The sequence below is a fragment of the Oryctolagus cuniculus genome, chromosome 12 (assembly GCF_964237555.1).
Source record: "Oryctolagus cuniculus chromosome 12, mOryCun1.1, whole genome shotgun sequence".
Lineage (NCBI taxonomy): Eukaryota > Metazoa > Chordata > Mammalia > Lagomorpha > Leporidae > Oryctolagus > Oryctolagus cuniculus.
Window position 1 is genome coordinate 79,942,962 of NC_091443.1, and position 17,858 is coordinate 79,960,819.

Consider the following 17,858-nt stretch of genomic DNA (forward strand, 5'->3'; position numbering starts at 1 on the left):
TCAAAGACTCTTGGAAGTAGACTGTGCACATGCAGCTATGGATTACAGAGCACAGCTGTTGTGACCCTCAGTCAGTGACCCCCTTTTAAGTAGGAAGTCAGCCTTTTTGTGGCTGTCACACCAATTTGAGTTCGCCGACTTCGATCTTATTCCAACAGGGTCCTAGTCAAAGTGGAAGTTCTCTCCTCCCTTCAGAGAAAGGTACCGCCTTCTTTGATGGCCCCGTTCTTTCCACTGGGATCTCACTCGCAGAGATCTTCCATTTAGGTTTTCTTCCCCCCCGCCCCCCCAGAGTGTCTTGGCTTTCCATGCCTAAAATACTCTCATGGGCTCTTCAGCCATATCCAAATGCCTTAAGGGCTGATTCTGAGGCCAGAGTGCTATTTAGGGCATCTGCCATTCTATGAGTCTGCTGTGTATCCTGCTTCCCATGATGGATCGTTCTCTCCCTTTTTGATTCTATCAGTTAGTATTAGCAGACACTAGTCTTGTTTGTGTGATCCCTTTGACTCTTAGACCTATCAGTGTGATCAATTGTGAACTGAAGTTGATCACTTGGACTAGTGAGATGGCATTGGTACATGCCACCTTGATGGGATTGTATTGGAATCCCCTGGCACGTTTCTAACTCCACCATTTGGGGCAAGTCCAACTAAGCATGTCCCAAATTGTACATCTCCTCCCTCTCTTATTCCCACTCTTGTATTTAACAGGGATCACTTTTCAGTTAAAATTTAAACACCTAAGAATAATTGTGTGTTAATTACAGAGTTCAACCAATAGTACTAGAACAAAAAAAAAATACTAAAATGGATAAAGTATTACATTGTACATCAACAGTCAGGACCAATTCATTTTTTGAAAATTGTTTTATGTTTACACACCCAAAATAAACTCACTCCTGTACTGGCCACAAGAAACAACCTTTTGTAACGTGTGGTATTGTCCAAATTACTCATTCAGATTAGGATACCGATACCCAGAAAGACAAAACTGGAATAAACATTTTTCTAACAGGCACTTGAATCAAGAGTAATGTCAACATGTGTCCTTTATGAGAAACAAAAAGAAAAGCAGTTATTTCTCAATGAAACCACCGTAATTGACCCTGTTGTACCTTTGGGGAATTTGGGTTTTGTTGCAGATTTTATTGCAGAGATGAGGGCATTTGGCATCATTCCCGCTTCTCACAGGACTAGGTTTCATGTCTAGTGCCAAAATAGCTTATAGGTAGAAATTGCTTAGAGAATGAAATAGGAAAGTGTTCATATTCAATAACTGGGCTCTACCACATGTCTGCCTACATGATTGGAATGTTTTATGCCCTAAACCTCCTTTAGAAAATAATGCGATATCATATATGTTTAAAAATTTGGTATCAGATAGCTTTGTGTTAAATGTCTTTCTACTGTTTACTAATGATGTGACCATGGGCAAATTATTTCTGTTCATAAATACAGTAGGTTTTTACTAGTATCTAATTCAGTAGGTTGCAAGACTTAAAGCCAACATTAGCTTTCATCTGGTTTCTTCTGGTTGGTTAACCTTCTCCCACACTTGTTCTCTATATTTAGTTCTCCAAATCCATGATACCTTTAAGTATAGAGAGCATCTTTTCAATAAATAGTGCTAAAGTCAGATAGCACTAGGTGAAAAAAATATACTGGGACCCTCACCAGTATACACCAAAACAAAATGAAAATTTAAATGTAAAAGGTAAATGAGGGCTGGTGCTGTGGCAAGCCACTGCCTGTAACACCTATATCCCATATGGGGGCAGGTTTGAGTCCCTGCTGCTCCACTTCTGATCTAGCTCCCTGTTAATGTGCCTGGGAAAGCAGTTGAGGGTGACCCAAGGGCCCAGGCCCCTGCATCCACATGGGAGACCCCAAAGAAGCTCCTGGCTCCTGACTTCAGTCCAGCCCAGCTCTGGCCATTGAGGCCCTTTAGGGAATGAACCAACAGATAGACAATCTCCCTCTTTCTCTTTTTCTCTCTCTCTGTAACTCTACCTTTCAAATAAATAAATCTTTTTTTTTTTTAAAGAAAAGAGTAAAACATTAAAGCTTTTGAAAGAGACATAGAAAAATAGATTTATAACCTTGGAATAGAAAAATAGTTATTTTTTTTTTAAAGGTTTATTTTTATTTCTTCACCAAATAAGCTTAACAAATGAAAAGCAAAAAGACCCTAGCATTGTGGGAATATAGACAATAGCTATAAACAGTAGTTGAATGAAAAATGACTATGCCACCAGTATACAGTAAATTTTAAAGTAATCACAGATCAGGAAAACTATAGCTCTATAACATTCTTAACCATTGGTTTGACACAGGCATAAAAGTTTCACAAAACAATATTTGCAGCAATACTGATACATACAGGCATTTGTGGGTTTTTTTTTTTTTTTTTTTTTTTTTTAAATTTTAACTCTCACAAGTAAGGGAGAACGTGATAATTCTCTTTCTGTGTCTGGCTTATTTCACTCAACATGTCATCCTCCAGTAGCATCCATTTTGCTGCAAATGATAGATCTGCATTCTTTTTAATATCTGAATAGTATTCCATAGTGTAAATACACCACATTTTCTTTATCCATTCATCTGATGATGGACACCTAGATTGATTCCATATTTTAGCTACTGTGAACAGTGGTGCTAAAAACATGGTGGGACAGGTATCTCTGTGATACAGTGTGTTCATGTCTTTTGGTATATACCCAGTAGTGGGTTTGCTGGATCATATGGCAAGTCTATTTAGTTTTTGTAAGAAATCCGCATGCGGTTTTCCATAGTGGCTGCACAAATTTACGTACTATCAACAGTATATAAGTGTTTTCCTTTTTCCACATCCTCATCAGCATGCTTTCTGTCTTTGGATTTTAACCATTCAGATAGGAGTGGTTTTGATTTGCATTTCCCTGATAGCTAGTGACGTTGAACATTTTTTCATATATTTGGCCATTTGTATTTCTTCTTTTAAAAACTGTTCTGTTCCTTTGCCCTTAATGGATTGGTTGTTGAATTTCTTAAGTTGTCTATATATTCTGGGTGTTAATCCTCTGTCAGATAAGTAGCTTGCAAATTTTTTCTCCTGTTCTGTTGGCTGTCTCTTCACTTTGTTGATTATTTGACCTAGTACCATTTGTTTAGTTTTGCTTTTGTTGCCTGTGCTTTAGGGGTCTTGTCTAAAAAGTAGTCCCCTACAGCAGTGTCTAAAAGTGTTTCCCTGTGTTTTTGTTGTTTTTTTTTTTTTTTTTTTTTTTTTTTTTTTTTTTTTGACAGGCAGAGTGGACAGTGAGAGAGAGAGACAGAGAGAGAAAGGTCTTCCTTTGCCGTTGGTTCACCCTCCAATGGCCGCCGCTGCAGCCGGTGCACCGCGCTGATCCGATGGCAGGAGCCAGGAGCCAGGTGCTTTTCCTGGTCTCCCATGGGGTGCAGGGCCCAAGCACCTGGGCCATCCTCCACTGCACTCCCTGGCCATAGCAGAGAGCTGGCCTGGAAGGGGGGCAACCGGGACAGAATCCGGCGCTCCGACCGGGACTAGAACCCGGTGTGCCGGCGCCGCAAGGTGGAGGATTAGCCTAGTGAGCCACGGCGCCGGCCGTCCCTGTGTTTTCTTCTAGCAACTTTGTAGTCTCAGGTCTTAAATTCAGATCTCTGATCCATCTTGAGTTGATTTTTGTATATAAGAGTTATGGATCTAGTTTCATTCATATATATATATCTATATATATATATATAAATTTATCCAGTTTTTAGGCAAAAGATTTTAACAGCTATTTCACTATAAAATACCCCAAAACATGAACTTACTGCTAGAAATGTCTATTCATTTCTCCACTGCATTAGTAAAAAGATATTTGAAACAAAGGGTGAATCCTTGCATATAGCTCTTTGCTAATAATAACGGCTGAAATGTAATATAATTTTCTGCACATTACAATATTTTACTGTTGGAAAATCAATTTCTATAAGCTCTTCCTAATAACAGACTTAAACAATGCATCTGTGTATCTGTATCCTTTTTTCCTAGGTCTCCTCACAGTAGCCAAGCAGTGTAATCTGATTCCTGCTTGGCCCGGTAACTCCATGAATGTTAAACAAAGTACAGAAATCACACTTCAGGACAACATCCAATTTCTTTTAGCAGATTGATCTGGTTTTCAGATCTGCATTTTAACTTTGCAGCATTCTTCTCTTCTTTTTCTTCAAAGATTTATTTATTTAAAAGGCAGTTACCAACAGAAAGGGAGAAATACAGAGAGAGAGAAACCTTCCATCTTCTGGTTCATTCCCCAAATGTCCATAGCGACTAGGACTGAGCCAGGTCAAATCCAGGAGCTTCATTCAGGTCTCCCATATGGGTGCAGGGGCCTAAGCACTTGGGCTGTCCTCTGCTGTTTTCCCAGACGCATTAGCAAGAAGTTTAATTGGAAGTAAAACAGCCAGGAGAGGAACCAGCACCCATATGGAATACCAGTGTCTCAGGCTGTGGCTTAACCCACCATGTCACAGTGCCAGCCCCTCATAATTATACTTAAAGATATGGCAGAGAGAAAGTAGAAAACAATTGTCAGTGGGGCTCTTTGGTGAAACTATTTATGTTAAAAAGTAGTGCTGCTTTGGATAGGAGTTAGACTAAATAGCCCCTGACATTCCATTTTGAATCATTATTTTTTTCTAATACTGATTAAGCCATCTAGTTTTGTTTTTTTTTTTTTTTAATTCAGTATGCTGTCTTTTCTGTAAGATGAGAAATGAACAACCCTGAGCATTTGATTTTTACCACACTAGAATCTCCTAGGAGTTGGTGGATTCTCCTTCTCTAGCCCTTAGGCAAAGGAACAGTATTCAGCTTTGGCCTTATAGTTTACTTAAGTTTGATCAAATTGTCCCAGTCAGTGCATTTCTCTTTTAGCCTTGAGACCAGTGTTTCTTAAAGCCACAGAACAACACGATCTGGGTCTGTAGTGAATAGCTATAAAAATGTCTGGCAGGGTACAGTTTATCTGTCAGATCACTGTTGTCAGAAAATCAACTTGGCTAAAATGCTTTAATATTATTACGTAGGCCACTTACTCCAGAATTGGTTCTTCTGTGAAATGGTGGTTAGTTTTATCTCTGTTTTAGTGTAACATTTATCTCTGTTTTAGTGCGTATTTTTCTATTTCAGTTAGAATAGGAATCCTCTTCTGGTTCAGTGGACCTTAAGGAATTGTCCCAGCCCCAGATGATTCCCTTTCTACTCCTCGAACACCATTCACAGTATGTCTCAGGTTAGGATCTCAGTATACCTGACCTTGTTGCAGAGAACTACTTTGGTCTAAATTTGCACAATTGAAGGAAGAGCAAAAATGATCCACATTCTGAGAGTATGTGAGTTATGGGATTGTGGCACCCTGTAGCTTTTGTGGTTTTTGTGTGTGTGTGTTTCTACACATGAATACACATGCACACACAATTAGATTGCTCTTACTGAAAAGAGATATTCAACAAACTAAACAGTACTTGTCAAACTTGCTCTGCATCCAGTAGATAGGCTCAGGCTTCTCTCTTTTCTTTTCCTTTTTTTTTTTTTTAAGATTTATTTATTTATTTGAAAGTCAGAGTTATACATAGAGAGAAAGAGAGGCGGAGAGGGCGGGAGGTCTCCATTTGATGGTTCACTCCCCAGGTGGCCGAAACAGCCGGAGCCGCGCCGATCTGAAGCCAGGAGCCAGTAGCTTCTTCCGGTTTCCTACACAGGTGCAGGGGCCCAAGGACTTGGGCCATCTTCTACTGCTTTCCCAGGTCATAGCAGAGAGCTGAATTGGAAGTGGAGCAGCCAGGACTCGAACCAGCACCCATATGGGATTCTAACACTGCAGGTGGCACTTTACCCACTATGCCACAGTGCTGGCCACTCGAGCTTTTCTTTAGTTGGCACCTATGTAGGGCAGAAGCTTGTGTATTCCTCATCTTAAAAATTACCAACTACCACAGGCTGGCACTGTGGCATATTGGATAAAGCCTGTAGAGCCGGAAGAAGCTCCTGGCTCCTAGTTTCAGATCGGCCCACCTCTTGCTATTTGGGTTGTGAACCAGCAGATGGAAGACCTCTCACTATCTGCCTCTACCTCTCTGTAACTTCGGCTTTCCAATAAAAGTTAATCATTTTTTTAAATTACCAACCGTCAGAGTGATTACCTCATAAATGTTTGATAGAATATATTGAATTTAGATTCGTGTATCTAGTCAGTTCTTGAATATTTACCATTGAGTGGACTTGGTGAATTTTTCAGCTGCTGTACTGATATATATTGTGGTACATGACTACAGCCATTAGTGAAGTTATTTTTTTTAACTTAGTGATATTTGCATAAAATGTTAATGCAGTGTCCTAATCTTGTCCCGCCAAGTATATGGACAGGTTTTTTTTTTTTTTTTTTTTTTTAAGATTTACTTATTTATTTATTTATTTGAAAGATTTAGAGACAGATCTTCCATTTGCTGGTTCACTTTCCAGAAGGCCACAACTGCTATGGTTGGGCCAGGTCAAACCCAGGAGCCAAGAACTTCTACAGGTCTCCCACATGGGTACCATTCTTGGTTGCTTTCCCAATCATATTAGCAGTAAACTTGATCAGAAATGGAGCAGCCAAGACTTGAACTTCCCCAAGTTGTTCATTCATTCATTATGCACCATATCAGTAAACAGTTTCGAGCAACCCTAGGCATTTGTAAAGATTTTTTAAAAATACTTAATCTTCATTTTAATGTATTTGAAAGGCAGAGTGACAGAGTGCGTTTCTATCTACTAGTACATCCCAAAAGTTCATGATAGCCCTTGCTAGACCTGGCCAAAACCAGGAGCCAGGAACTCCATCCAGATCTCACTCATAGCTGACAGTAAATGCAAGTGCAAACTCCATTGTAATTATCATGCAATATCTCAAAGACAAACTGTCTTCAATAAATGCTTTATATACATATATATAAAGTTATTTTCTTTGTTTTATAGGAAAAACGTCAGAGAGAGGCTCGTTTTCTCTGTACAGCAGGGACACTGGATTACCAGGCTGTCAAGTAAGTTTAATGAACAAAAAAAGCAGTGAAATTTGTAGCTGCACAAGTTTTAATAATAGAAGAGGTAGAAATGTGTTCAGTGTGTTTCACCATTATTTGTTGCTCTGATTTGTGACAGTATGGTGGTTTTTTGCAATTAAACATATTTTCTTTTGTGCCTTCTGCTTAAAATGGTTTCCCTTCCTTGTCTTTATCAACAGAGATTTTCTTAACCTATTTCCATTTTCACTGGAAACAAAGTAGCAGTTGTCTTCCTATCTCTTTCCAAAATGTATATTTTCCAAGAATACTTGTTGTATATTGCCTAATAGAAAAAGCAAAACTGCTGATACATAACAGAAAGAACTGTTACTTCATCTGTATAGTTTATCTGCCTTATAAGATTAAATTTGAAAGTATTTTTGTTTCAATCCTGCCTCTAAACAGGTTTTTAGAAGCTTCTCAGTCAATGACTTGAAACTTTGTTTTAGTTCTTCCACATTCCCAAGCCTGTTGTATTTCTGCTAATGGCTGTGTGTTCTGCTCTCTTCCTTTTATTTATTTATTTTATTTTTATTATCTTTAGTCTAAGAATCTCAAACACTTTAACCTAGAGCTTCCTCTCAGAATCAAACTTAAAAGACAGGAAAGAAAAGCAGAATATATTAGATTTATTTTTTGCCAAATGCGTGCTCTTCATGAGATCCATATTGGACATTGCAAATTAACCAATTTAAACTGTCATACTAATACTACTCCATTCAATATATGTTTCACATATTACACATAATTGTGTAATTATATGTAAGAGTGCTTAACATAAGATCCTGTTTTATGGTCTGCCCTCTTTTTATATTATAAAAATGGGAGATTTTATATTCCTATCCTCTTAATGATAAACCCAACAGGTAGACATAGTTTGACTAAGTGATTTGTTCAATACAGTAGTCCCTATTACCCACAGTTTTACTTTCTGTGATTTTAGTTACCAAGAGCTAACCATGATCCAAAGATATTAAATGAGAAATTTCAGAAATAAACACTTCGTCACTTCGTAAGTTTTAAGTTGTAAGCTGTTCTGAGTAGAATGATGAACTCTAACCGCCCAGGGTGTGAATCATCCCTTTGTCCAGCATATTAATGCTGTGTAAGCTATCCATCCATTAGTTACTTAGTAACTGTCTTGATTATCAGCTTAACTATATTACAGTTGTTGTATTCAAGTAACCCCTTTTGTGCTTAATGGCCCGAAGACACAAGAGTCCTGTTATTGGCAATTTGAATATGCCAAAGAGAAGCTACTAGTGCATCTTTTTATTGGGGAACTGAAAGTTTTAGACTTAATAAGGAGAAAAAATATTCCAGTCAAAGGTTACAAAGATCTCCAGTACAATAGGACATTTTTAGAGAGACCACATTCACTTAGCTTTGATTACAGTATATTGCTACAATTGTTTACCATTATTATTAATCTCTATGATACCTAATTCATAAATTTAACTTACCAAGGTGAGTATGTATAGGGAAAAATTACAGTATTTGTAGGGTTCAGCACTATCAAGGTTTCAGGCACCCACTAGGGGTCTTGTTAGGGAGGAGACCCCCCATGCTCTTTTATGATGCAAGTTACTGTTTGAATTTCAGTCTAAATTTGAATTATTTAGTGAGTTAGACGAGGGGTCTTGGGTCCAATTTCTGATCTCATCTACGTTGCTCTCATTGTCAGTTTCACAGGCCACTTAATCGTCATTGTTCTTATAGTCAGTATTATAGAACTGGGGATAGTAGCTCAGATTTCTTACTTTTCACCAAGCAGTCAAACTCTGTTCTCATGCAAGTGATTTCTTTTAAAAAACTTAATAGTATTAATGATTTTTATTTTCCATGTTTATAATTAGCTTTAAAAGTTTTATTGATTGTCTGTAACTCTACCTCTCAAATCAATCAATCTTTAAAAAAAAAGATATCATTGCTAAAACCTTTTGCAAAGCCAACTGCCTTGCAGTTAGATGACCTTTCTATCTCCCTTTTTCTGTCTCTAACTACCTCTCAAATCTATCAGAGAGAGTCAGAGACGGAAAGGTCTTCTGTCTCTGGTTTACTCCCCAAATGGCCGCAACAGCCTGAGCTGGGTACATCCGAAGCCAAGAGCCAGGAGCTTCTTCTGGGTTTCCCACGGGAGTACAGGGGCCCGAACACTTGAGCCATCTTCTGTTGTTCCAGACCATAGCACAGAGCTGGATTGGAAAAAGAGCAGCTGGGACTTGAACCAGCACCCATGTGGGATGCTGGCGCCACAAGTGGTGGTTTTACCTGCTATGCCACAGTGCTGGCCCCAACAATATCTACAAAGTAAGTCATCATGAAAGGACAAGAAGTCTTTAGAACTTTCATAGAAAATATGTTATAAACATAGAAAATATGTTTTAAAATACCATGCATGGATTTTAAAAATATTTTACACAAAGTAAACACCTTTTTTTTGGTTGTAAAATAACTTAGTAAAGACACTGTTTTTAAACATCAAAGTAATAATTTGTTACCGATAAGGTACATCATTATAAACAAAAAAGAATTATTTCAAGAAATACATGGCTTGTAAGCAAACAGTGCAGTTTTATCCTTATGTGACAGCTTTCCTATGTACAGGATCATATCTTTTCCAGCCCTTCCAAGGACAGAGAGCGATGCCACTGCTCCCAGCTGTTACCTGGGAAGGTAGCCTGGAGCTCATGATTACATTTTTTTTGACAGGCAGAGTTAGACAGTGAGAGAGAGAGAGAAAAGTCTTCCTTCCGTTTGGCTCACCCCCAAAATGGCCGCGACAGCCGGTGCGCTGTGCTGATCTGAAGCCAGGAGCCAGGTGCTTCCTCCTAGTCTCCCATGCAGGTGCAGGGCCCAAGCACTTGGGCCATCCTCCACTGCCTTCCCGGGCCACAGCAGAGAGCTGGACTAGAAGAGGAGCAACTGGGACAGAATCTAGCGCCCCAACCGGGACTAGAACCCCGGGGTGTCGGCGCCGCAGGCGGAGGATTAGCCTATTGAGCCGCGGCGCCAGCCTCATAATTATATTTGAGATCATTACTGCTGAAGAAGTCCTACAAAACTGCAAAATTATTCATTCATTGGGGTCAGTGTTTAAATTTCTGGGCTAAGAAATCTAGATGCTTGTCTATGCCTCCCACCAAAACACATCAACAGCATACCAATTCAAAAAAACCTAAGAAGCTAGCTAGAATGGCCCAAGCCCTACAGTATGTCCAGGCATGAGTTAGTGAGCTTCTGCACTAGCAAAATCACCAGAAAAGGAGAAATTATTCAAAGACAGCCATGGAAGAATAGTAGCATAATAAAAATACCCCATATAGCTAAAAGCGAGATGTTTATTCCTGAAAAGGAAATATTCATTTACAACTTGAATGTGGAAAGAGCAGCTTTTCGACATAACGAATGATTTGGGTATACAAGTCATGGGTTTCTCAAGAGAAAAACACTAAACAAAAGACAAACGAAACAGCATCCCAATGGCAATAAAATCTCAATCCTAAAACATACACAAATTAAGGCTTTACCTTGGTACATAATAATTTTAAAATTATATTAGAACATTCCCAACCCATTAGTAAGCACTCATCTTTACATGGTACACTGAGCTGCTAAAGGGAATAGCTATAACCTCACTTCTATTTGGTGCATTAGTAAAAGCTTAATTTCAATTTAACCTTTCTAACTAGAGCAAGATCTAAGCATAGGAGAATTTGCCATTTTTCTGTGGCTTAAATGCCCTTTTAGTTATTTTGAGCAGGCTCAATATATTCCCGATAAAAACTGCTAATGGATGAAGGAACTAAATGTTGAGATTTGTACTGAATTAGTTTCAGGTTGGTACAAAGACCTTATTTAATGTTTCAATTAGTACAACTTGCCTACAGGGGAAGGGAAAGAATGAAAGACAAGAACTAACATGATTTATAAAGAAACAAAATATTTTATAGTGTATATTCATTTATCAAAATGATTGTGCCACTTAATGCACGTGTAGACCTTGTTTTAGCCACTATGCCAGAGGAAAACATTCAACTGTAGCTCTCAGATCTGAAAATGTCTAAGAAATAAACATTTTAATTCCATTTTCCGTGAATCCTTTCTGGAATCTTTTTGCATTTTATATTGTGGAAACACACAAATATTTCAAATGGGGTCTTTTTTTTTTTAATCAGTTGTTGAACACTTATCTGCATACCCCTCATAGCCAATTAAAAATTTCAGAAAACTAAAACATATTTTGATTACAGTAGGTGATAGAATAATAGCAATTGAACTTCTCCCATCCATTAAGATATTTTATGACTTTTTTTTTTTTAATGAATATCAGTGCTTTAAAGCCAACTAAGATATGCCATTTCTTCTATATATTTTTACCAAAAACCATGGATGAGAACCACAATATTCTCTTTTTTGGGCAAGATCTCATGTGAATTGTAATATTTTTATAATTTATAACTGATAAGAGAACTCAAGCTTTTTTATGGTACAAGTTACTGTTTGAATTTCAGTCTAAATTTGAATTATGTATTGAGTTGGACTAAGAGCCCTGGGTCCAATTTCTGATCTCACCTGAGTCAATATCATTGCTGGAATTTTACAGGTCACTTAATCATCACTCAGCACAGAACCAAAATTTAAAAATCAATTTATATCATTTTGACAAAAAAATCATAGTTAAAAATAACTGACACATCTCATGGGTATAAAATGCTACATAAACTGCCAGTGTGACATATCATTGAGTAGACTTACTTCCCAGCTTACGTCAAGGCCTTAAAATTCTTTGCACTTAATCATTGAACCTAAACAGCAGTTTGGTCAGTCATTGCTGGCTGTTACGGGGTCTTCTTATAGTATAAGAATGCTTGATAACAACATCATAAATTTGATTATTTATTAGGTATATTCTTGGTTCCTGATAACACAGTAGAAAATCAGTAGTTATCATTTGAGACTACTAAGAAGAAAGGAGTATAATTTAGAGTCAGAAGACCTGGCCTCAATTCTTTGACTACATTGATTTCCTCATTGGAAAAGTAGGATTATCAGTTTCTGCTTTTACCTGCTTTGTAGGTCTCCAAAAGTTAAACTGTGTGCTTGTGAAAAAATTTCAAAAAGAAAACATACTCCTGAATTCATATATTAACAAAAGATGTTTTGGATCCATAATAATATTTTAAGAGACTTAAATATTTGACAACCACTGGTCTAATATAATAGTGCTGTTAAACTTGAAGAGAAAAACTTATAAGCATTTGAGACTACAGTTCTTTCTAATAAATCATAGTTAATGCTTCTGTTAAGGAATTTCACTTACATTTTTATAATGTCTCTGCAAAGATATTGCTATTCAATTAGAATCAGTAGTGAGCTTTATTTATATAATTGCTCAGTTTGTCACCTTTGCACAGGATTAAAATATACCAGTTTTAATTTTCCTATCAAAAAACATTTAATTTAAACTTAGGTATATAGCACTCTAATAATAAGTACTACCATTTACCAAAAACTAATTGAACCAAGCTTTGAATTAAACATAATTACATTTAATCCTTTTAACAACAACCCATTTTGTAGATTAGAAAAAAGAGATTCTCCAGAAATAGTTTTTTCAAGGCTATACATGTAGCAAATAGTACACCTAAACACACTTTTGAGGTTTGAACTGTGAAATGACTACTGTGCAGCATAAGAATTCCTCAGATCTGTTCCTTTTACATCCTCTATTCTTATTTGTTTGGTGGAATTTTAGAATTTATATGTATAACAAGTTCCTCAGGTGATTGAAATTCATATGGACTTGGGGTTCATGCTTTGAAAAATCCAGCTCCTCTATAGATGCCAAACCCAAGCATATATGGAGTATAAAAAGAAACTATAAGATCACTCATTGACAACTGTACATAAACATTTTGGAGAGATTAGGCAGGCCTATGAAAAACATATCAACATGGTTACTAAAATTTAAGATGTGAAATATTACATATTGCTATATACAAGATTTAAAGGGATTCAAGTTAGATAAAGATCTATTTCTAAAGAATTAATAGAAACAATGTGTGACCCCAGAGAAGAAACCCAAAACCCAGCAGAGTATAGAGAAGACTGTGCTTCAGCGAGGACAGACAGCATTATGTCTTCATGACAGCATTAATGAAGACAAGAGGGCTCTAAAAACAAGTAACAAGGTTCATCACTGCGAAAGGAACAATGGTTTTGCTATTCATTATTGTTACTTACGTCTGACTATGCTGCAGTTGCTAGGAAAAATTATGACAGATGACATCAGCTGATTTGGGGCCTGAGTAATTAAACTCAGGAAATTCAAGAGTAAAAAGGATGTATTGTTACTCAAATTTGAAGAAAAACTTGTAATCCAAACAGTACTTATTAAACTGGATCTAAGAAGGAAGACAGCACCTTAACTAATTGGCTACCGTGATGTCTTACCTACTCACAACTGACATAAAAATCCAAGGAAAAATAAATAGTGACTACAAAATTATATTCTAATACCACCTTGAAACCATTTTTATTTAACAAAATCCCCCAAGGAACATTAACTCTGCTCTTAATGTACATAAAATGCTGCTGACATACTCCAAAACTCAGGCTAATTTAATAATGTCTGATAAGCCTTACTTCATGTTTAAGATGATGTAATAATATGTTGCTAACTTAGTCTCCTCATATTACCTTCACGGCAATCTCATAACTGATGAACCATTAAAAGCAAACTGGTGTAGCAGTATTCCTGGAAACGTTGATAGATCATTCTGCAATTGGATTTTTTTTAATTGATCCAACACAGAGCATCTTTATTTTAATAGATACAGTACTTTAAAAACTGCCACATTTAAGTGAAAAACCCTTTTATCATTAAAGCAAAATTTTTCTTGGTGCTCTTAAACATGTGCTTATTCAAGTAGTTTCAGTGTTTCTCAGTATACTCAAACTTAGAAGATGACAGTCTTTTTTTTTTTTCTCAAAATATGTGAAGTTTCTTCTGAGTTCAGATATTATATACCCCTGAGAAAATAACAACTTTAAAAACCTAAGTTAACTCTTAGTTGTTTGGAAATATACCCATACCACTTGCTTTTTCTCATCCTCTTTTTCCATGGTAGAGAATCTGATCATATACAAACATTTGTAATGATGAGTCAATACATTAGAGTACAATAAACAATGTGTGTGCTAATGAAAAAAATGGAACAAATTCACATAAAACTGTCACTACTGTCAACATCCTTTACCTAACTGATAGAGCGCTCTAATATGCAATAATTGGAGAATATGAATTCTTTTCAAGGACACATGTTCCATTCAATGGGTATGAACCATATGTTGGTCCACAAAATTGGTGTCAATCAGTTAAAAAGGTTTGAAAACATATGGAGTATGTTCTCTGACCACAAAGGAATTAAATTAAATTGGAAGTCAATAAAATATCTTTAAAAATCTAATATTTGCTGGCCGGCACTGCGGCTCAATAGGCTAATCCTCCGCCTGCAGCGCCAGCACACCAGGTTCTAGTCCCGGTCGGGGCACCGGATTCTGTCCTGGTTGCCCCTCTTCCAGGCCAGCTCTCTGCTGTGGCCCGGGAAGGCAGTGGAGGATGGCCCAAGTGCTTGGGCCCTGCACGTGCATGGGAGACCAGGATAAGTACCTGGCTCCTGCCTTCGGATCAGCACGATGCGCTGGCCACAGTGCACCGGCTGTGGCGGCCATTGGAGGGTGAACCAACGGCAAAAGGGAGACCTTTCTCTCTCTCTCTCTTTCTCTCTCACTGTCCACTCTGCCTGTCAAAAAAAAATCTAATATTTTCAAATTAAGTTATGTATACTAGGTAACCCACAATTTTAAAAAGAAATTGCAAGGGAATTTAGAAAGTACTTTTTTTTTTTTTAAGATTTATTTATTTACTAGAAAGCCAGAGTTACCCAGAGAGAAGGAGAGGCAGAGAGAGAGTCTTCCATCCACTGGTTCACTCCCCAATTGGCTGCAACAGTTGGAGCTGCACCAATCTGAAGCCAGGAGCCAGGAGCTTCTTCCAGGTCTCCCACACAGGGGCAGGGTTTCGAGAAATTGGGCCATCTTCTACTGCTTTCCCAGGTCATAGCAGAGAGCTGGATCGGAAGTGGAGCAGCTGGGACTCGAACCGGCACCCATATGGAATGCCGGCACTGAACACGGCAGCTTTACTCATTATACCATAGCGCTGGCCCCTAGAAAGTGTTTCTAACTGAAGATAATGAAAATATGACCTAACAAAATTTGTTGGTGCAAGTAAAGGAGTGCCTGCCAGATGAGATACAGCTTTAAATGCCTCTATTAGGAAAAAAGGATACACAGTGAATGACCTGATATTCTGCCCTAAGAAACTAGGAAAAGCAGCAGAGTGAGCCCGAAGTAGAAGGAAGGAGGTATGCCCTCCCCCCCAAAAAAGAGCAGAAATCAGTTTAGGAGAAAAAAGTCAAAAGTTGGTTATTTGGAGAAAATTGATAATTCCTAGTTAAACTAGTTGATACAAAGTAGGAGAGAAAGGAAAGAGAACACAAGTTACCAATATCAGGAATGAAAGAGAAGTTATCTCTACAAATCATATATACATTAAGAAGATTTATTTTATCACATTAACAGAATCAAAGAGAAAAAGCGCTCATTATCATAGATACAGAGAAGATACTGAAAAAAATGAATCCTCAGATTAAAACCTGTCAATAAACTTCTTCAATCTCATGAAAGATACCTCTGAAATATGTATAAGTTTCAGGATACTTAATAGTGGAAAAACTATGTTTTCCTGCTCTTAACAGGACCAAGGTAAGAATTCTGCTGATTTCATTTGCACTTTATGCCCTGGCAACTATAGGAAGGCATTAAAAAAAAAAAAAAAAAAAAAAAAAAAAAAAACATAAAAATTGAAAAAAAGTAGGTTAAGCTGAATTTGCCAATGACATATTTGTGTACATAGGACATACTAATGAATCATCAAGAAAACTTCCAGAACTAATAAATATTTTCAGCTTTACCACAACATACAAAGTCACTTTAAAAGCTCAGTTGTATTTCAATACTCTAGCAGTGAACAATGAGGAAATGACATCAATAAAACAGTACTGTTTAAGGTAATATCAAAAGCCATAAACACTGAGGGGATAATTTAACAAATATTGTGAGATTTGAACAGTAAATGCTATGAAATGCTGCTGATTGAACCCAAAGAAAATATTCAGTATTAATGAATTGATAAAATCACTGTCTTTTAGATGTCGGCTCTTAAACTAAATTATAGATTTAATCAGAATTCAGCAGACTTACCATAAATACTGGCAATATTATTTAATAGTTCATTTTAAAAAGTCAAGAATTAAGAAACCAAAGCAGCCCTGAAAAAGAAAGGACTCCCTTACCCAAATTTCGGTCATAGTAGAAAGCAATACTTAACGAAGACAATGTGATATATTTGTGAAGATTGATGAATAGATCCAAGAACAGAATAGCATCTAGAAGGAGACACACATATGTGGCATATGGCATTTGATAAGGACACCACAGCAGTTCAATAATAAAATAAACTCTATAAACATAATGATAGTAGAGCAACTGGATGTCATTGTGGAGAAGAAACAAAAAGAACTTTAGCCCTTATTTCATACCATACACAAACACATGGTTGAGATGGACTATAGACCTAAATATGAAAGTAAACTAAAGGAGCTGCTGAGGGGGGATCAAAAGGGTCAATCTTTCCCAACTTGAGGTTAAAAAAAAAAATCCCTGGGCCGGCGCCACGGCTCACTAGGCTAATCCTCTGCCTAGCGGCGCCGGCACACCGGGTTCTAGTCCCGGTCGGGGCACCGGATTCTGTCCCGGTTGCCCCTCTTCCAGGCCAGCTCTCTGCTGTGGCCAGGGAGTGCAGTGGAGGATGGCCCAGGTGCTTGGGCCCTGCACCCCATGGGAGACCAGGAAAAGCACCTGGCTCCTGGCTCCTGCCATCGGATCAGCGCGGTGCGCCGGCCGCAGCGCGCCAGCCGCGGCGGCCATTGGAGAGTGAACCAACGGCAAAGGAAGACCTTTCTCTCTGTCTCTCTCTCTCACTGTCCACTCTGCCTGTCAAAAAAAAAAAAAAAAAAATCCCTAAGCAAAACATAGAAAGCACAAACATGGAAGAAAATTTTATGAATTGAACTTACCCCACCACAGAAAACTCAGCAATGACAGTTTTTAAAATGACGAAACACAGGGCTGGCATTGTAGCATAGTGGGTAAAGCCACCACTTGCAGTGCTGGCATCCCATATGGATACTTGTTCAAGTCCTGGCTGCTCCTCTTCTGATCCAGCTCCCTGAGAATATGCCTGGGAAAGCAGTGGAAAGTACCCCAAGTCCTTGGGACCTTGCCAGCCACGTAGGAGAGCCTGATGAAGCTCTTAGCTCCTGGCTTTGGTCTTCCCCAGCCCTAGCTATCACGGCCATTTGGAGAGTGAATTGGTAGATGAAAGATACCTCTTGCTCTATAACTCTGTCTCTCAAATTAATAAATAAATCTTGGAGCTTATGCCATTGTGTAGTGTGTTCAGCTGCCACCAGCAGCACCAGCATCCCATATGGGCACTGGTACAATTCTTGACTGCCCTACTTTTGATCCAGCTCCCTGCTAATACACCAGAGAAAGCAGTGGAAAACATTCCCAAGTCTTCGGGCTTCTGCACCCATGTGGGTGTGCGGAAGAAGCTCCTGGCTTCTGGCTTTGGCCTGG

General features: G+C 38.0%; 1 protein-coding gene across 9 annotated transcripts in view; it reads left to right on the top strand.

The window, feature by feature from the left end:
• The window catches only part of TCF12 (transcription factor 12), a 402,065-nt gene that overhangs the window by 256,523 nt on the left and 127,684 nt on the right, over positions 1-17,858 (top strand). For all 9 annotated transcript variants that reach the window (XM_070054250.1, XM_070054251.1, XM_051821974.2 and 6 more), the window contains one exon: positions 7,003-7,067. In XM_070054250.1, coding sequence (XP_069910351.1) covers positions 7,003-7,067 — 65 coding nt within the window. The remainder of the gene's footprint in view (positions 1-7,002; positions 7,068-17,858) is intronic.